This window comes from Symphalangus syndactylus, chromosome 11 (genome assembly GCF_028878055.3).
Source record: "Symphalangus syndactylus isolate Jambi chromosome 11, NHGRI_mSymSyn1-v2.1_pri, whole genome shotgun sequence".
NCBI lineage: Eukaryota > Metazoa > Chordata > Mammalia > Primates > Hylobatidae > Symphalangus > Symphalangus syndactylus.
Genome location: NC_072433.2, coordinates 49,431,622 through 49,449,257, shown reverse-complemented (window position 1 = coordinate 49,449,257; position 17,636 = coordinate 49,431,622). Strand labels below are relative to the sequence as shown.

Here is a 17,636-nt window from a genome sequence, read left to right as displayed (position 1 = left end):
GGTTTAGAGTATGAACGATCTCATCACACACGTAGTGAACATAATACCCAATAGGTAGTTTTTCAGGCCTTGCACCAACCCTCCCTCCTCCCTCTGAGAATCTCCAGTGTCTGTTGTTTCCATATGAGTGAGAGCTAAACAGGGTATAATCCAATGTTTAGCTCTCACTTATACATGAGAATATGTAGTATTTGATTTTCTGTTCCTGCTTACCACACCAGACTTGGCTAATTTTTGTATTTTTAGTAAAGATGGGGTAGCTTCAGCATGTTGGCCAGGCTGGTCTTGAACCCCTGAGCTCATGCGATCCACCCACCTCACAAAGTGCTGGCATAACAGGCATGAGCCCCTGCACCTGGCTTTTCTGAACTTTTTTAGCTTATGCTAGGTTTGTCTGTTCTAGAATTTTGTATACATTTATTTATGTTATAGGACACTTTTTAGCTTAGCTTTCCCCACTCGGGGTTAGAAAGATTATATTGATCCATGATCATGATGTTGATTAATAGAGTTTATTATTCCCCTTTATTGCTAAATACTACTCTATAATATGCATATAATTTATCAATTTCCTCTCAATAGATATTTGAGTTGTTCCCAGGCTTCAGCTATTGTTAATAGAACTCAAGGACACATTTTTAAAAGAAAAAATTTCAACCCAAAATGTCCTTTCCTTTTGGATCTCCAATATTGTGTCAGAGTTATATTTTTGTTGTCTTGAAAATCCAATTACATTGAACAGGATGTGCCTCTAGAATCGAGGTTCAGTGTATGTGTGGTCTGGCTGTGTCCTGGAATGTAGCCCTTATTAGTTTTATTAAGCATTTTCCTATATAAACTGAAATCAAGTAGAAGACTCATTTTTCCACAGTAGGAGAAATAGAACAGTTTAGGACTTTGGAGAGATAGCAACTTGCTGCTTGCCTGTGCAACCCACATCAAAAGATACAACTCCTGCAACTTTTGATTTCTGGTGACTTGTCCAAACAATTAGATATGAATTGACCTTATTCCCTTACATTACTACAAGTCGATCTTCTGCACCTGGCCAAATACAGTATAAAATTGATGAGCATATGTTTCTTTTGGTTTCATACTTTCTATTTAAAGCTATTCTTTTTGGCTGGGCACTATGGCTCATGCCTGTAATCCCAGCAGATTGGAAGGCCAAGATAGGTGGATCACTTGAGGCCAGGGATTTGAGACCTGCCTGGCCAACATGATGAAAGCTGTCTTTCCAAAAAATACAAAAATTTTCTGGGCATGGTGGCACGTGCCTGTGATCCCAGCTACTCAGGAGGCTGAGGCAGGAGAATCACTTGAACCCAGGAGGCAGAAGTTGCGGTGAGCCAAGATCCCACCTCTGCATTCCATCCTGGGTGATAGAATTAAGCTCCATCTCAAAAAAATAAAAAGCTAATCTATAACTTTCTTTTGGTGTATTATTAGAACATAGAAGGCAATAAGGCAAAACTATTGTGGGTATATTAGTGTGTATCCGTAGCTAGTGCCTAGCCCATCACTTGTGTTGAAAATTAAGAGAACCTTCTTAATATCACTTTTCTGCACTCTAGTTCTGAATTTAAAGAAAGAAAAAGGTAGGTTAGCAAATATAGGTATCAGTTATTTCTATTGACAGATCATTTGGAGAACATGTTTTTGGGTGTGGGAGAAAAAAGGTCACTAACTCTCCACCCCAGAAATAATTTTGCTGATACAAAAATCAGCCAGACATGGTGACACATGCCTATAATCCCAGCTACTTAGGAGAAGGAGTTTGAGGATAAAGATACATTGTGAAAAAGGTGGGAAAATCACCTGAACCCAGGAGGCAGAGATTGCAGTGAGCCAAGAGTGCCCCACTGCACGCCAGCCTAGGCAACAGAGAAAGACTCTGTCTGAAAGAAAAAAAAAAGTTGTTGCTATACAGCACATAATTTTATTGTCGTCTCATTTAAAATTGAATAGTGCATTTGGGTTGAATTCTTATGCCTGCAGAGACATTTGCTTCTGGCTTAAAATCACTGGTTCTAGGAGGAAACTCCAGCAGAAGGCATTGTAAGGATTTTATAGTGTCTAAGGTCATCTTGATAATTCCTCAAATAATTCCTGGCAATTATGTTAGGTCTTGAACTTCACTTACTTCTCACATGTTTAATAAAAATAAGTTCAAAACGTTGCCATGGCTGTTGAATTCCCACAGGCTTGTCTTCCCTTTAAAATTCATCACATGGTTTGTACTCTTGTGCAGTTATAATACGTAAGTTTGGAGGTGGATGCTTTGAGCCATTAAGTTCAAAAGTACTGCTACATGGGCCAAGTGTGGTGGCTCACACCTGTAATCCCAACCCTTTGGGAGGCCAAGGCAGGCAGATCATGAGATCAGGAAACTGAGACCATCCTAGCCAACATGATGAATCCCCATCTGTACTAAAAATACAAAAATTAGTTGAGTGTGGCAGTGTGTGCCTGTAGTCCCAGCTACTCGGGAGGCCAAGGCAGGAGGATTGCTTGAACCTGGGAGGCAGAGGTAGCAGTGAGCTGAGATTGCGCCATTGCAGCACAGCCTGGTTACAGATTGAGACTCCATCTCCAAAAACAAACAAAAAAATAGTACTGCTACACAGACATCCATTGTCCCAGCATCTCTGCCATAATAGCTGAGGAATTATCGAGAATGTCTGTTAATTTCTTTAACTCCAAATTTGTGTAATGTCCCTTGATCTCCTGTCATACCATAAATTGTATTATTCATAAAATGGACACTTTATCTATAGTTATTTCTTCTCAGTATGCTACATCCTTTTAGAATTTAAACATACAGTGTCCCCCAACCTGAAATTTGAATTTTTGAAAAACCAGAAAAATGTTTTCAGACACCTGTTATTTCCAGCTGTTTTTATGTCCTCTCCTGAATCCAAGTTGAGGGTAAAGTCCATTCATCAGCATTTCTCCTCAACTCACAACAACCTCATCCCACTCCAATATGATGTTTGTCCCCACGAATTGATGCACATAATTCTTGCTGGCAGTGGTAATATCCTAATAAAAAAAATCATGAGATGGCATCAGACTTTACCTTATTTTCTAGCTCAGCAGAATTTGATTCCTGTCTGATAAGGAAACCCTGTCTTCCCTAGAAACTTTTCACTTTTGTCACAGGTTTAGTTCCCAGGGAACTGGATATAGACGAAGTTTAGTGTGCAGGATGTTTATTAGGAAGTGATGTCAGGATCCACATCTGTGGAAAGGATTGGAGGGAAGCCTTATGTGCAAAGGGACAAGTCTAATGGCAATGCAGCCTGACATTGTCAGCTGGCCGCATGGACAGAGCTGTAGAGCTAAGAAGGACTCCCCTATTTGTCCCAACTGAATCATGTGGCAAAGCCTATGCACCCCTTGCCTCCATTAATAATTGTGTGCTTGCCACTTGTGGAGGATGAGACTTTGAAGCAGGTGGTTTTCTGCAGCTGAAGAAAACCTTAAATGTGCTGACAAAGTTTTCCAAAGAGACGGAGAATGGCATCTGCCATGTATGTTGCCCCTTTCCAAAGAGGACGCAACAAGGGTATGGCCTCCAATGGCTCTGTATGCAGATATGTGGACGGCAATGTCTGTCCCTCCTGTGGCCTAAGAAGAACAGATGGCAGACATGCAGCCGGGCAGTTAGAGGTGACACAGTGTTAGGAGATAAACATCTGTCGGAAGCAGTGCTTCTTTGAATCAGGTGTGACACGAGCCTTGCATCCCTTGCATGGACCCCTTCCCAATTATCCTGCTGTCCTACCTCATGAAGGTGGGTTGGGGCTGGCTGGGGGGCAGTCCGTGTACCAGGCACAATTTGCCTGCAGTATTTCCACATGAGTTCCAAGGTAGCCCATGTGGTCATCCATGAACTTTGTGTTTTCCTTATGCTGCTTGTCCTTTGCATTTGAGGAACACGATTAATTTAACTCTGAGTCCAAACAACTCATGTGTCCCTATGTCTGTACATTGTCCTTCACTTAGGGGAATCTCTAATCTCTAATGCCTTTGTTTTATTTTTACTATTAATATTATAATAATTAACATTGTCATTATTATCATCATTGTTGATATTCAGTTGTTCTTATTAATAGAGTTAATATGAATTATTATATTGTTGCTACTTACACCAAGATGAAGATAATTTATTAGTTCAGGGAAAATCTGCATTCTGAAGGCGAATAGAAGTTCCAGCTACAGATGGGCAGAGGCATGCCCTCTCAATTCCTGATGGACCTCCTAGTGCCTCCTGGACCTAAGGGGCCTCCCGAAATGTTCCAAGACGCCACCAAGGCAGGGACCAGCTTGTGCATGCCTGAGAGCATCCAGGATGAAGTGAGGCTATGGAAAAATGCCAGAGTTTCCACAAAATCCCAAAAAACCTTACAGGTGAACTGGATGCCACAGAAAGAGGAGTGCTCTTTGACACAACAAAATCACCAAAATTATTTCGAAGTCAATTAGGAAACAGAGGAATTACTCTTGCTGCCATTAACTGGAAGAACAGGAGACTGTGAATTGCGTCCCAGGACTAACTGAGACTCCACAGATATTTCTATGTGGCTTCAGACACGAGAAATATCTGTGATTTTCAGAAAGACAGGGACAGCTCATGCCAGCCCATCCCTCTGCAGAATGTGTCCCAGCAGATCAGTGGGATGGAACCATCATGGACAGCACAAAGGCTCAAGGGCCCTTCCCAGGCCTGCCTATGATTCTAGATAAGTTCTCAGTCCCCGTGGGGGCCCAGGAAAGGTTACTGATGACCATGAAAGAAGGCACAAGCTGAAACCAACCCTAAGCAATCTGCCAGATTCCAACTTCAGCAGGAAGCCAAGGACAAGCTCATACCACACTTGTGCCATCTGAAAATCCCAGGGTGCTAGCCGAATCTACAGAAAGTTCCAAAGAGAAGTGGCTGGGAATTTTGCATTCTAGAATGCATTTCCAAGTGCCTATGGACAGGTGATGAGAAATTTAACATTGGTGTATCTAACTCAGACATTTTTCATGAAGTGATTTTTTAAAATGTGGTAATAAACACAAAATATAGTACGAATATATGCACTATATGTCAAAGTATGCTTTACTTGCATCAAGTAGACTCACCTTGAGATACAATCGTGGAAAACCTCCATATTCAGAATACCTATTTTTCAAACTGAAAATCTCCAAACAAAAATAAATAACATCACAAGTTTTCAACTACAGCAAGGAGACGGAAAATAAATACATTAATTCTGCCACCGTGAATTGGACTGCACTGGGAAACACAGATGAAGAAAGGCAAGACCGCTTTGTCCTTCAGCGCCTGGCTCCCTTTTCAGCTCGTTCTGCGACTCCAGGCATTATACCTGAAAAGTCTCCCGGACCCCTGTGAGGCTCTACTTCCCTGGGTCCCATTGCCGTTTCTCTGGATTTGCGAAGATCCACCGGACCTTCTTTGTAACTCCCATGTCGGTGAACTTTGGTGCCACGTCCCCTAATTCTGTCCTTGGTCATCTGCACCTGCACGGGTTAGGCTCCATGTTCTTTGGACGGGAAGAGACAGGCAGGAGTCGGAATGCTGAACCGGCACACTGGGGCATTTTCTCATGTAGCCCAAGTGACCCCATGGTCTGGTTGAGCTTTGGAACCAGTCGCGTCCCCCTCGACACTGCACCCGACTCCCAGTTTCTCAATCTTGTTGGCCCCCCGTCGACCTCCACTTCCATGAATTGCGCCTGCTGAAACTCGAGTCCCCTTTGACTTGCGCTTCATTGATTATTCGTGATTCAGTTTGAAACCCCAGCTTACGACCCCCTGTAGGCCGTTCTCTGAGCTTTCTGGTCACATCGTTTCCTTTCACGCTCTTTGGTTCATCGTGGTCCTGCTCGTTCTGCTGTCAGAGGAGCAGAGAGTTGATCTTATTGATTCTGGATACTCATACTTTCTAGGTGATCTGGATAATCAAGATGACGACCCTCAAGAGCGGCGGAAAGGGAGCAGCCATTTGGTGTGCCGCAGGGAATCCCGCTCAGTTCCCTGGGCTCCTAGATGTGGAATCCTGGTCAGAGTTGTTCCCAGGTCAGAGAATGGAGATAGCCGGTGAATGATGGGATAGCCCTGCCTAGATCGTTCAGTGAGTCTCCAGCTCAGCTACTCTTAGGATCGGGGGGGAGAACCGTGGAAAGGCCCGGTGTCAGATATGCGAAAAGAAGACGGGATGAATGTCTTACCTCTGAAGTACATCCCGAATCTGGGAGTTAACTTCAGCTTTGCTGGGGTCTATTTGGCGAATGAAAGTGTGCCTGGTGCATACGCACATCCAGAAGCCACTTCATGGGGGCCGTCGCAATTGGAACCATGCACCTGCCGTCCGCGTTTGAGCCAAATGGGGACCGGTGGTGCAAGCAACACTCCCCACGTGTTAGCGTGCGTGAGATTCAGCTGGCGGCATTTTACTAGGTGCGTGTTGGTAGAGTGGGGCTGGGGTTTTCTTGCTCCTGTGGATGTAGAAGAAGTCAAAGGTCCTGCCCAGCCCTGCGGTCCCCTCAGTCAACTCTGTTTCGGAGACATAAGGATTTGGACCGCTAACAAGTCAAGAAAGTTTCAAGCCCTTGGAAGATCAGTTAAACACAAACACGGAATGAGAGTCAAAAGACAATATGTCATCTTTTTGAGAATTTTATTCACTTCCAGCACATTAAACACACATACTTACAAAGGCATGCCACAGCCCAGTTTTCGAGGCTGAGGAAAGACCCCGAGAGCGAGTAGCGCAGCACGCTTCCCAGCGTCCCAAACACTGCTCTCGGGGTGGGGCACAGCGGACAGGCTGCACCTCTCAGGGCTCCCGAACTTTTCCCTTATTCAGTCATCTAGAGAGCAAATACACAGTCATTCCCCGGTTTCCTATTGACCTCCCAGCGGAAGTCTGACTCCTGGGCGTCACCCAGTTTCTCAGGCAACCAATCACTGGCACGGAAGCTTTTCCAGGCGCGTTTCCGGAGAGCCATGTGAACTACAATGTCCCTCACCAGAATTCAATGAGGCAGAGTCCCTGCATCGGCTCCCTGCCTGGCCTGGGCTCCCACATCCGCAGAAGCGCCACAGCCGGGGAGCTTCGGAGTCACTGCACAGAGTCAGCTCGCTGTTCTGCGCTCCTCAGTCCCACAATCCCCTCCAAGTCAAGGGAGCTGGAGGCCAAGGAGGCCCTGCCACCTGCAGTCTCGCTCCAGGTCAGAATGGCTGTCCTCTGAGGAGGAGGAAATCTGAAGGTCCTCATAGAGGACACTCGGTGGGACACGAACACCGGGACCCTGATACTTCTCTGAGACACGAGGGCTCTGAGCGAGGAAGGCTCCCGGCTTCTCAGGAGAGTGAAATGATGGAGCTGTCAGGAGGCTGGAGCTCCACCATCCATTGTCCAGTCTCCAGAAGAGCACTTTGAGAGGCTGGGCCCCGTCATGGCTGGCCGCCGGGTGACGGGACACGGTGCAGGCCTGGGCAGTAGGCAGGCAAGGTCTGCTGTGCAGAGGCTGCCGGTCGATGCTGGGCACCTGGGCGGGTGTCCTCCTGCCCATCTGGGGCGACGTACTCAGTCCAAGTTCGGTTGCGGCCGGCGGAGGTTAAAGAGTGTCCGGGGCCCCCAGCTCACCTCCCTGGATGGCGTCTTCGGGGATCTGGAAGGGACCCAGTCTCGGTATCTTGGGGAAGTTCAGGCAAGCCTGAATCGGAGCCTGGGCAGGTCTCTTGGCTCCTGGCCTGAAGCTGAGATTGGAGCCTAGGCCCAAGCTGCGTGTGGCGGCTGGTGGGCAGGGCTGTGAGGTCAGCGCGGGACGTCTGTCTTGTGCCTGGGGGCTGATGGCCTGGAGCAGGCCGTGGGTTTGCGAGGCAGCCTGGGGAACTTCTCGGCAGCCACCCTCCGGGCTACTGTGTGTCGGCTTCACAACGAGGAGAGGCCCCGGGCCCTGGTGCCTGACTGCAGGCTGAGGGAGGTCGGCCGCAGCCCCTGTCTGTCGTTCCTTTGGTCCAAGACTAGAGGGGTAGCTCACCCTGGCTTTTCTGAAGGGAGACAGTGAAGCCAAGACGGAGCCCCTGTCAGACATTTCGGTAGCTGAGCCATCAGTGAGGACAGGGTCCACGCGTGGCCTCTTACTGGTTGTGTGGAGCGGCACTGGCCTGCTTGCAACCTGAAAGACAGGAAACCACACACGTTACAAGTTCCTCAGTATGGAGCCGACAGAAAATCAGCCACGTCCAAAGACGAGGGGCACGCGCCATGAAATTCTCGATACAGAATCGACAGGCGGTCCTTGGAAGTAGGGACAGACCCTCCACCTGAGTGCTGATCAGGACAAGACTCATGAAAGATGCGCTCTCGAGCTATGTGTAGCTGATCCGAGCACACCATTGTTCAAAAGAACAATGTCTTGGGCATTAACTGGATCGGAGTGCCTCCACTCAGCCTTCCCTGAAGTGGAAGGGACTAATGCCCTTCTGAAGGCGGGTTGGTGGCTCAAGGGTTCTCAGGAGGTGTTCTCTGAAAACCTGCATGTTCCTCGGTTTAGCCCTCTCCATGTTTGGGGCCTATGAGGGACGAATTTCCTCACGCCGCCAGGAACATGTTGTTGGCAAGCTTGCTGTAATTGGACAGAAAGGAAGCAACGGGAAATAAGGCATCCTCAGATGACTTCACCTGCAATCCAACTGACCTGGAAGGATGGTGGAGTCCCTGACCCCAAGAAGGCAAGAAAGGGGGGTTCCCCGAATCCCTCCCGCAGGCGGGAAGCTGAAAGGAAATCAACCAGTGTGACCTAGAGGAGAAAAAGACCAGGGTCCCGGGGTGACACTCACCCTCAGATCATCACAAGATTCCGTAGATCCTCTTCGATTTGGCAGCGGCTTCTCTGGAGGTTTCCCGGAAAATATCCAGAGGAGAGCCTTCCTCTGCGGGTCTTGCGGCCTGCAGAACAGAAAGAGGTCAGGCCGTGCCCCCTGGTTTTCCCCGGGAGACAGGGAGAACCCTGTCTGACGCCCAGGCCCATTCCGTGTTGCGTGACACAGAAATGGACATCTGGTGCCCTTTCCGCCTCTGCACCTTCCCTCACCTGCCAACCTTCCCATCCTCCTGGTGGCCCTCTAGGCTTCCCAACTAACGACTGTGATTTGGACTCCATTGCTTTTCCCCCTGTCATGGGGAACCTACACGAAGCACCCCGCCTCCCCCTGTCCCCGAGTCTCCCAGAGCCAGAGGGGCTCCTGGGTGTGGAAGAACGGAGGACAAGGAGCTGCGCTCTGTTTCCTGCAGCGTTCCTTCCCTGGCCCGGAGACGGAAAGGCACATGGTGTGCAGGTGCAGAGACACCATGTCCTTAGGAGGCAGTACTCTAAGAGTGGTGAAAACCCATCCCACCACTCACCTTGCTCTCTCTTCCTTCTCTCCCTTATCCTTGTTCAAGGGCCCAGGGTTCACTTCCACCACGGAGTTCCACGGTTTCAGGTTTTCCTTCCCTTCCTTCTTCCCGAAGGTCTGTGGAACCAGGGCTGCCTTCCAGCACTTCATGGCGCACCTGGTACTTCTGGCCGTGTGGCCAAAGGCCCCACAGTCTTTGCACTTGAGCTGTGGGTGGAAAGGAAGTGATGTCACTGAGTGAGCTGAAGCCAAGGCAGCCATCCGATGTCAACATTGAGAGGGATTATGAACTCAGAGCTGAATAAGGATTCCAAAGAGGGGACCCCGGCATGGGGGCCGTTAAGTGCTGGGAGAGTTCGGATACGATGTTCCCTCCCAAAGCCCATGTGACGGAGGACCTATAAAAGGAAGGACTCAAGGTACTAAGGGGCAAGATCGAGACCCCGATGTCAACGACCCAGTCAAAGGGGGCTACACAGGATTCTAAGTAGAAAGGGGGGTTGCCCCTTAGAGTCTCTCAAGGGATCTATGGGGTCGGGGAGGAGGTCCCAAGCCACGCCCACCTCGGCTGGGAAAAGCAACCTGGGTGGTGGTGACAGAAATCTTTGGAATCCAACCCAGTCTCTGAGAACCCTCTGACACCCCATCCCCCCGCCCCGGCCCAGACCCCCACCCCCACCCCCACCCCCATAATCAAGAGATCCAGGGTCGACTTACCCTGGGATCTTCATCGGGCGGGGGAGCCCTTGGCGCAAATGGGGCCCTCCGCTGCTTCTGGAGGGTCTGGGCTCTCCCGAGTCTGTTGGCGCCAGTTTTGGGGTCACGACGGGCCAACATCTTCGTCTTCTGTGTGTTCTATGACCGCCTTTTTCGGAGGTTGATTGTTGTGTCACCTGAAACACACACAAACACACACATATCGATGGTGAATCACACTGGATATTCACACACCCACAGGAAGCCCCCAGCTAACTCCTTGCCGCTGTGGTCGTGGGGAGAACTCACCACCGGTCGGTCAAATCTGTGGCTCACACTGTGCTGTGTACACCCTCAGATATTGTGTGTTTCTCTGCCATGATTACCTAGTCCAAGTGTAAACCTCGCCTGCCACAAGGCCCATGGCCTAGGGGTGGGGAGCTGAGCTTTCTGCCCCAAACAAACAACTGATTCTGAAGACTGGACTGAGGTGTATCACGATTCACGCCACTAGAAGGCACAATGATTCTACCTCCCTTCACGGCCAGAATGATGGAAGCCGCAGGGCATGGCGTATGGCACCCTTTGGCAGGTCTGTTTGAAATCAGGGATAAGGGAGGCTTCCTGTCACAACTTGAATTGCTACTCTTGCCATTTCTAATTAGGCAACTTCCAAACACAATTTCATAGAGAGAAGTTTTCTTCCTCTCTATCGCACTAGCAGGTGATGGTCTTTCCTGTTCTATCGTTTTGGCTTTAGCTCCAGCCACTCTTTATTTATTTTTCTGATATTTTACGCATGCCACACGAACACGTCCAAACAAACGGTGAACAGGTGCCATAGCGTATCGATTTCTTACACGGCTGAAGGGCAAACCACCCTTTTTTCCAAACTTCTTTTCCCATTTCCCCACCAATTCAGCATGCTGGATTAGATTTCCTTTCGCATTTCCATCTTGGTTTTATCCCACACGTGGAGACGGGAATGATTTCTCGTTTTCTCTTCCAAGAATTACCAGTAATCAGAATACATCCTACCCCATCAGCAAGCCCCAGTGTGATCGATTTCTTTCACTCTCCTTCGTCTCTTCCACCCCCAACCCCCGCCCCACCTCTCAGGGACTACGTGAAAGAAACAGTTGTTTAGTGAAACTAACCTGAAGTTACAGGTCAGCTTTCTTTCCTCGGCTGGCGCTCAGACGGGCAGGTGCTGGAGCAGCCCCGCTGGAAGCGATGCAGCATCCAGGAAGACCGAGGAAGGGGCGGAGAGGGACCTCTGCTTTCCAGGCTGCCTTTTATACCGCCTCTGGTCTCCGGACGTGGAGCACACCCTAACCTGATCCATTACAGGTACCTTAATTGCAATTAACTTAATCCAATCACATGACCTGGAGACGTCTGTCTGCATAGCCCACTCTAAGATCATGTTCACCTTTGGTCGACATTCTAAAACCTACGAGTACAGCTGCAAGCTTTGAAGGATAGTTATTCCCCGTCAGACGTGTGACACTGGTTCGTGCACCCTTGTCTTGTTTTCCGTCTTGATTGCCTTTTGTTTGTTTTTTTGTGTTAAAAAAAAATGTGGTAAAATAGACGCCTTTTAATTGGGCCATGTCTACTATATCTCGACGTAGGCCTCAGTGTCATCAAGGAGATTCTCCTGGACATACCCTCACGGCCATGATCCATCTTTAGAGCTTCTCTTTCTTTCCCCTGGTCAATCCGTCAGCAGAGAACACTGACCACACCCTCATGTGTTTTCTCCTCCAGGAGTCGCTTGGAAACCACCGCGAGTTGGACTGCACTGGTAAACACAGATGAAGAAAGTCAAGACCGCTATGTCCTTCAACGCCTGGCTACGGTTTCAGCTCGTCTTGCGACTCCAGGCATTATGTCTGAAAAGTCTCCCGGACGCCAGTGAGGCTCTGCTTCCCTGTGTCCCATTGCCATTTCACCGGATTTGCGAAGATTCACCGGACCTTCTTTGGAAGTACCATATCGGTGAACTTTGATGACTCGTCCCCTAATTCTGTCCTTTGTCATCTGCAACTGCGCGAGTTAGGCTCCATGTTCCTTGGATGGGAAGAGACAGGCAGGAGTTGGAATGCTGAACCAGCACACTGGGGCATTTCTCATGTAGCCTAAGTGACCCCATGGTCAATTAAAAGGCGTCTATTTTACCACATTTTATAACACAAACTAACAAAAAAAAGGCAATCAAGACGGAAAACAAGACAAGGGTAGACGAACCACTGTCACAAGTCTGACGGGGAACAACTATCCTTCAAAGCTTGCAGCTGTACTCGTAGGTTTTAGAATGTCGGCCAAAGGTGAACATGATCTTAGAGTGGGCTGTGCAGACAGACGTCTCCAGGTCATGTGATTGGATTAAGTTAATTGCAATTAAGGTACCTGTAATGGATCAGGTTAGGGTGCCCTCCACGTCCGGAGACCAGAGGCGATATAAAAGGCAGCCTGGAAAGCAGAGGTCCCTCTCCGCCCCTTCCTCGGTCTTCCTGGATGCTGCATCGCTTCCAGCGGGGCTGCTCCAGCACCTGCCCGTCTGAGCGCCAGCCGAGGAAAGAAAGCTGACCTGTAACTTCAGGTTAGTTTCACTGAACAACTGTTTGTTTCACGTAGTCCCTGAGGGGTGGGGCGGGGTTTGGGGGGGAAGAGACGAAGGAGAGTGAAAGAAATCGATCACACTGGGGCTTGCTGATGGGGTAGGATGTATTCTGGTTAATGGCAATTCCTGGAAGAGAAAACGAGAAATCATTCCCGTCTCCACGTGTGGGATAAGACCAAGATGGAAATGCCAAAGGAAATGTAATCCAGCATGCTGAATTGGTGGGGAAATGGGAAAAGAAGATTGGGAAAAAGGGTGGTTTGCCCTTCAGCCGTGTAAGAAATCGATACGCTATGGCACCTGTTCACCGTTTGTTTGGACAGGTTCGTGTGGCATGCGTAAAATATCAGAAAAATAAATAAAAAAGGGGCTGGAGCTAAAGCCAAAACGTTAGAACAGGAAAGACCATCACCTGCTAGTGCGATAGAGAGGAAGAAAACTTCTCTCTATGAATTTGTGTTTGGAAGTTGCCTAATTAGAAACGGCAAGAGTAGCGATTCAAGTTGTGACAGGAAGACTCCCTTATCCCTGATTTCAAACAGACCTGCCAAAGGGTGCCATACGCCATGCCCTGCGGCTTTCATCATTCAGGCCGTCAAGGGAGATAGAATCATCGTGTCTCCTACCGGCGTGAATCGTGATACACCTCAGTCCAGTCTTCAGAATCAGTGGATTGTTTGGGGCAGAAAGCTCAGCTCCCCACCCCTAGGCCATGGGCCCTGTGGCAGGCGAGGTTTTCACTCGGACTAGGTCATCATGGCAGAGGAACACACAATATCTGAGGGTGTACACAGCACAGTGTGAGCCACAGACTTGACCGACCGGTGGTGAGGTCTCCTCACGACCACAGCGGCAAGGAGTTAGCTGGGGGCTTCCTGTGGGTGTTTGTGAATATCCAGTGTGCTTCACCATCGATATGTGTGTGTTTGTGTGTGTTTCAGCTGACCCAACAATCAACCCCCAAAAAAGGCGGTCATAGAACCCCCAGGAGACGAAGGTGTTGGCCCTTCGTGACCCCCAAACTGGGGCCAACAGACTCAGGAGAGCCCAGACCCTCCAGAAGCAGAGGAGGGGCCCAGTTGCGCCAAGGGCTCCACCACCCAATGAAGAAGATCCCAGGGTAATTCTAGCCCTCGATCTCTTGTTTAAGGGGGTGGGGGTGGGCGTGGGGGTGGGGGTGGGGGCGGGAGGAGGCGGTGTCACAGGGTTCTCAGAGACTGGGTTGGATTCCAAAGATTTCTGTCACCACCACCCAGGTTGCTTTTCCCATCCGAGGTGGGCGTGGCTTGGGACCTCCTCCCCGGCCCCATAGTTCCCTTGAGAGACTCTTGGGGGCAACCTCCCTTTCTACTTAGAATCCTGTGTAGCCACCTTTGGCTGTGTCGTTGACATCAGGGTCACGATCGTGCCACTTAGTACCTCGAGTCCTTCCTTTTAGAGGTCCTCCGTCACATGGGCTTTGGGAGGGAACATCGTATCCGAACTCTCCTAGCACTTAACGGCCCCCATGCCGGGGTCCCCTCTTTGGAATCCTTATTCAGCTCTGAATTCATAATCACTCTCAATGTTGACATTGGATGGCTGCCTGTGGCTTCAGCTCACTCACTGACATCACTTCCTTTCCATTCACAGCTTAAGTGCAAAGACTGCGGGGCTTTTGGCCACACGGCCAGAAGTACCAGGTGCCCCATGAAGTGCTGGAAGGCAGCCCTGGTTCCACAGACCTTCGGGAAGAAGGAAGGGAAGGAAAACCTGAAACTGTGGAAGCCCCCGGTGGAGGCGAACCCGGAGCCCTTGAACAAGGATAAGGGAGAGAAGGAAGAGAGACCAAGGTGAGCGGTGGGAGGGGTTTTCACCACTCTTAGAGTACTGCCTCCTAAGGACATGCTGTCTCTGCACCTGCACACCGTGGGCCCTTCCGTCTCCGGGCCAGGGAAGGAACGCTGCAGGAAATAGAGCGCAGCTCCTCGTCCTCCGTTCTTCCACACCCAGGAGCCCATCTGGCTCTGGGAGACTCCGGGACGGGGAGAGGCTTGGGAGCTTCGTGCAGGTTCCCCATGACAGGGGGAAAACAATGGAGTCCAAATCACAGTCCTTAGTTGGGAAGCCTAGAGGGCCACCAGGAGGATGGGAAGGTTGGCAGGTGAGGGAAGGTGCAGAGGCGGAAAGGGCACCAGATGTCCATGTCTGTGTCACCCAACACGGAATGGGCCTGGGCGTCAGACAGGGTGCTCCCTGTCTCCCGGGGAAAACCAGGGGGCACGGCCTGACCTTTTTCTGTTCTGCAGGCAGCAAGACCCGCAGAGGAAGGCTCTCCTCTGGATATTTTCCGGGAAACCTCCAGAGAAGCCGCTGCCAAATCGAAGAGGATCCACGGAATCTTGTGATGATCTGAGGGTGAGTGTCACCCCGGGCCCCTGGTCTTTTTCTCCTCTAGGTCACACTGGTTGATTTCCTTTCAGCTTCCCGGCTGCGGGAGGGAATCGGGGATCCCCTCTTTCTTGCCTTCTTGGGGTCAGGGACTCCACCATCCTTCCAGGTCAGTTTGATTGCAGGTGATGGCATCTGAGGATGCCTTATTTCCTGTTGCTTTATTTCTGTCCATTTACGGCAAGCTTGCCAACAACATGTTCCTGACGGCGTGAGGAAATTCGTCCCTCAGAGGCCCCAAACATGGAGAGGGCTAAACCCAGGAACATGCAGGTTTTCAGAGAACACCTCCTGAGAACCCTTCAGCCACCAACCTGCCTTCAGAAGGGCATTAGTCCCTTCCACTTCAGGGAAGGCTGAGTGGAGGCACTCCGATCAAGTTAATGCCCAAGACATTGTTCTTTTGAACAATGGTGTGCTCGGATCAGCTACACATTGCTCGAGAGCGCATCTTTCATGTGTCTTGTCCTGATCAGCACTCAGGTGGAGGGTCTAACCCTACTTCCAAGGACCGCCTGTCGATTCTGTGTCGAGAATTTCATGGCGCGTGCCCTTCGTCTTTGGAAGTGGCTGATATTCGTGCCGGCTCCATGCAGAGGAACTTGTAACGTGTGTGGTTTCCTGTCTTTCAGGTTGCAAGCAGGCCAATGCCGCTCCACACAACCAGTAAGAGGCCACGCGTGGACCCTGTCCTCACTGATGGCTCAGCTACCGAAATGTCTGACAGGGGCTCCGTCTTGGCTTCACTGTCTCCCTTCAGAAAAGCCAGTGTGAGCTACCCCTCTAGTCTTGGACCAAAGGAACGACAGACAGGGGCTGCGGCCCCCATCCCTCAGCCTGCAGTCAGGCACCAGGGCCCGGGGCCTCTCCTCGTGGTGAAGCCGACACACAGCAGCCCGGAGGGTGGCTGCCGAGAAGTTCCCCAGGCTGCCTCGCAAACCCACGGCCTGCTCCAGGCCATCAGCCCCCAGGCACAAGACAGACGTCCCGCGCTGACCTCACAGCCCTGCCCACCAGCCGCCACACGCAGCTTGGGCCTAGGCTCCAATCTCAGCTTCAGGCCAGGAGCCAAAAGACCTGCCCAGGCTCCGCTTCAGGCTTGCCTGAACTTCCCCAAGATACCGAGACTGGGTCCCTTCCAGATCCCCGAAGACGCCATCCAGGGAGGTGAGCTCGGGGCCCCGGACACTCTCCAACCTCCGCCGGCCGCAACCGAACTTGGACCGAGTACGTCGCCCCAGATGGGCAGGAGGACACCCGCCCAGGTGCCCAGCATCGACCGGCAGCCTCCGCACAGCAGACCTTGCCTGCCTACTGCCCAGGCCTGCACCGTGTCCCGTCACCCAGCGGCCAGCCATGACGGGGCCCAGCCTCTCAGAGTGCTCTTCCGGAGACTGGACAATGGATGGTGGAGCTCCAGCCTCCTGACAGCTCCCTCATTTCACTCTCCTGAGAAGCCGGGAGCCTTCCTCGCTCAGAGCCCTCATGTCTCAGAGAAGTCTCAGGGTCCCGGTGTTCGTGTCCCAGCGAGTGTCCTCTATGAGGACCTTCAGGTTTCCTCCTCCTCAGAGGACAGCGATTCTGACCTGGAGTGAGACGGCAGGTGGCAGGGGCTCCTTGGCCTCCCGCTCCCGTGACTTGGAGGGGACTGTGGGACTGAGGAGCGCAGAGCAGCGAGCAGACTCTCTGCGGTGACTCCGAAGCTCCCTGGCTGTGGCGCTTCTGTGGAGGTGGGAGCCCAGGCCAGGCAGGGAGCCGATGCAGGGACTCTGCCTCATTGAATTCTCGTGAGGGACAGTGTAGTTCGCATGGCTCTCCGGAAACGCGCCAGGAAAAGCTTCCGTGCCAGTGATTGGTTGCCTGAGAAACTGGGCGACGCGCAGGAGTCAGACATCTGCTGGGACGTCAATAGGAAACTGGGGAATGACTGTGTTTTTGCTCTCTAGATGACTGAATAAGGGAAAAGTTCGGGAACCCTGAGAGGTGCAGCCCTTCCGCTGCGCCCCGCCCCGAGAGCAGTGTTTGGGACGCTGGGAAGCCTGCTGCGCTGCGCGCTCTCGGGGTCCTTCCTCGGCCTCGAAAACTGGGCTCTGGCATGCCTTTGTCAATGTGTGTGTTTAATGTGCTTGAAGTGAGTAAAATTCTCAAAAAGATGACATATTGTCTTTTGACTCTCATTCCGTGTTTGTGTTTAACTGATCTTCCAAGGGCTTGAAACTTTCTTGACTTGTTAGCTATCCAAATCGTTATGTCTCCGAAACACAGTTGACTGAGGGGACCGCAGGGCTGGGCAGGACCTTTGACATCTTCTACATCCACAGGAGCAAGCAAACCTCAACCCCACTCTACCAACACGCACCTAGTAAAATGCCGCCAGCTGAATCTCACGCACGCTAACACGTGGGGAGGGTTGCTTGCACCACGGGTCCCCATTTGGCTCAAACGCCGACACCAGGTGCGTGGT

The 17,636-nt window shown here is 50.8% G+C and overlaps 1 protein-coding gene across 1 annotated transcript; it reads right to left on the bottom strand.

The window, feature by feature from the left end:
* Nucleotides 1–7,629: 7,629 nt before the first annotated feature.
* On the bottom strand, nt 7,630–8,878 carry LOC134731787 (putative protein FAM90A26). Its single transcript, XM_063612610.1, has 2 exons — nt 8,863–8,878; nt 7,630–8,198 (listed from the first exon to the last, which is right to left on the bottom strand). Exon 2 carries the CDS (start codon nt 8,112–8,114, stop codon nt 7,635–7,637), a length of 480 nt encoding a protein of 159 aa, XP_063468680.1. The 5' UTR covers nt 8,115–8,198; nt 8,863–8,878; the 3' UTR covers nt 7,630–7,634.
* Between the last annotated feature and the right edge of the window lie 8,758 nt (nt 8,879–17,636).

What these genes read in the sequence shown, in the direction of transcription:
- LOC134731787 (XM_063612610.1), bottom strand. Translation starts at nt 8,114, where the DNA reads ATGTCTGACAGGGGCTCCGTCTTGGCTTCACTGTCTCCCTTCAGAAAA.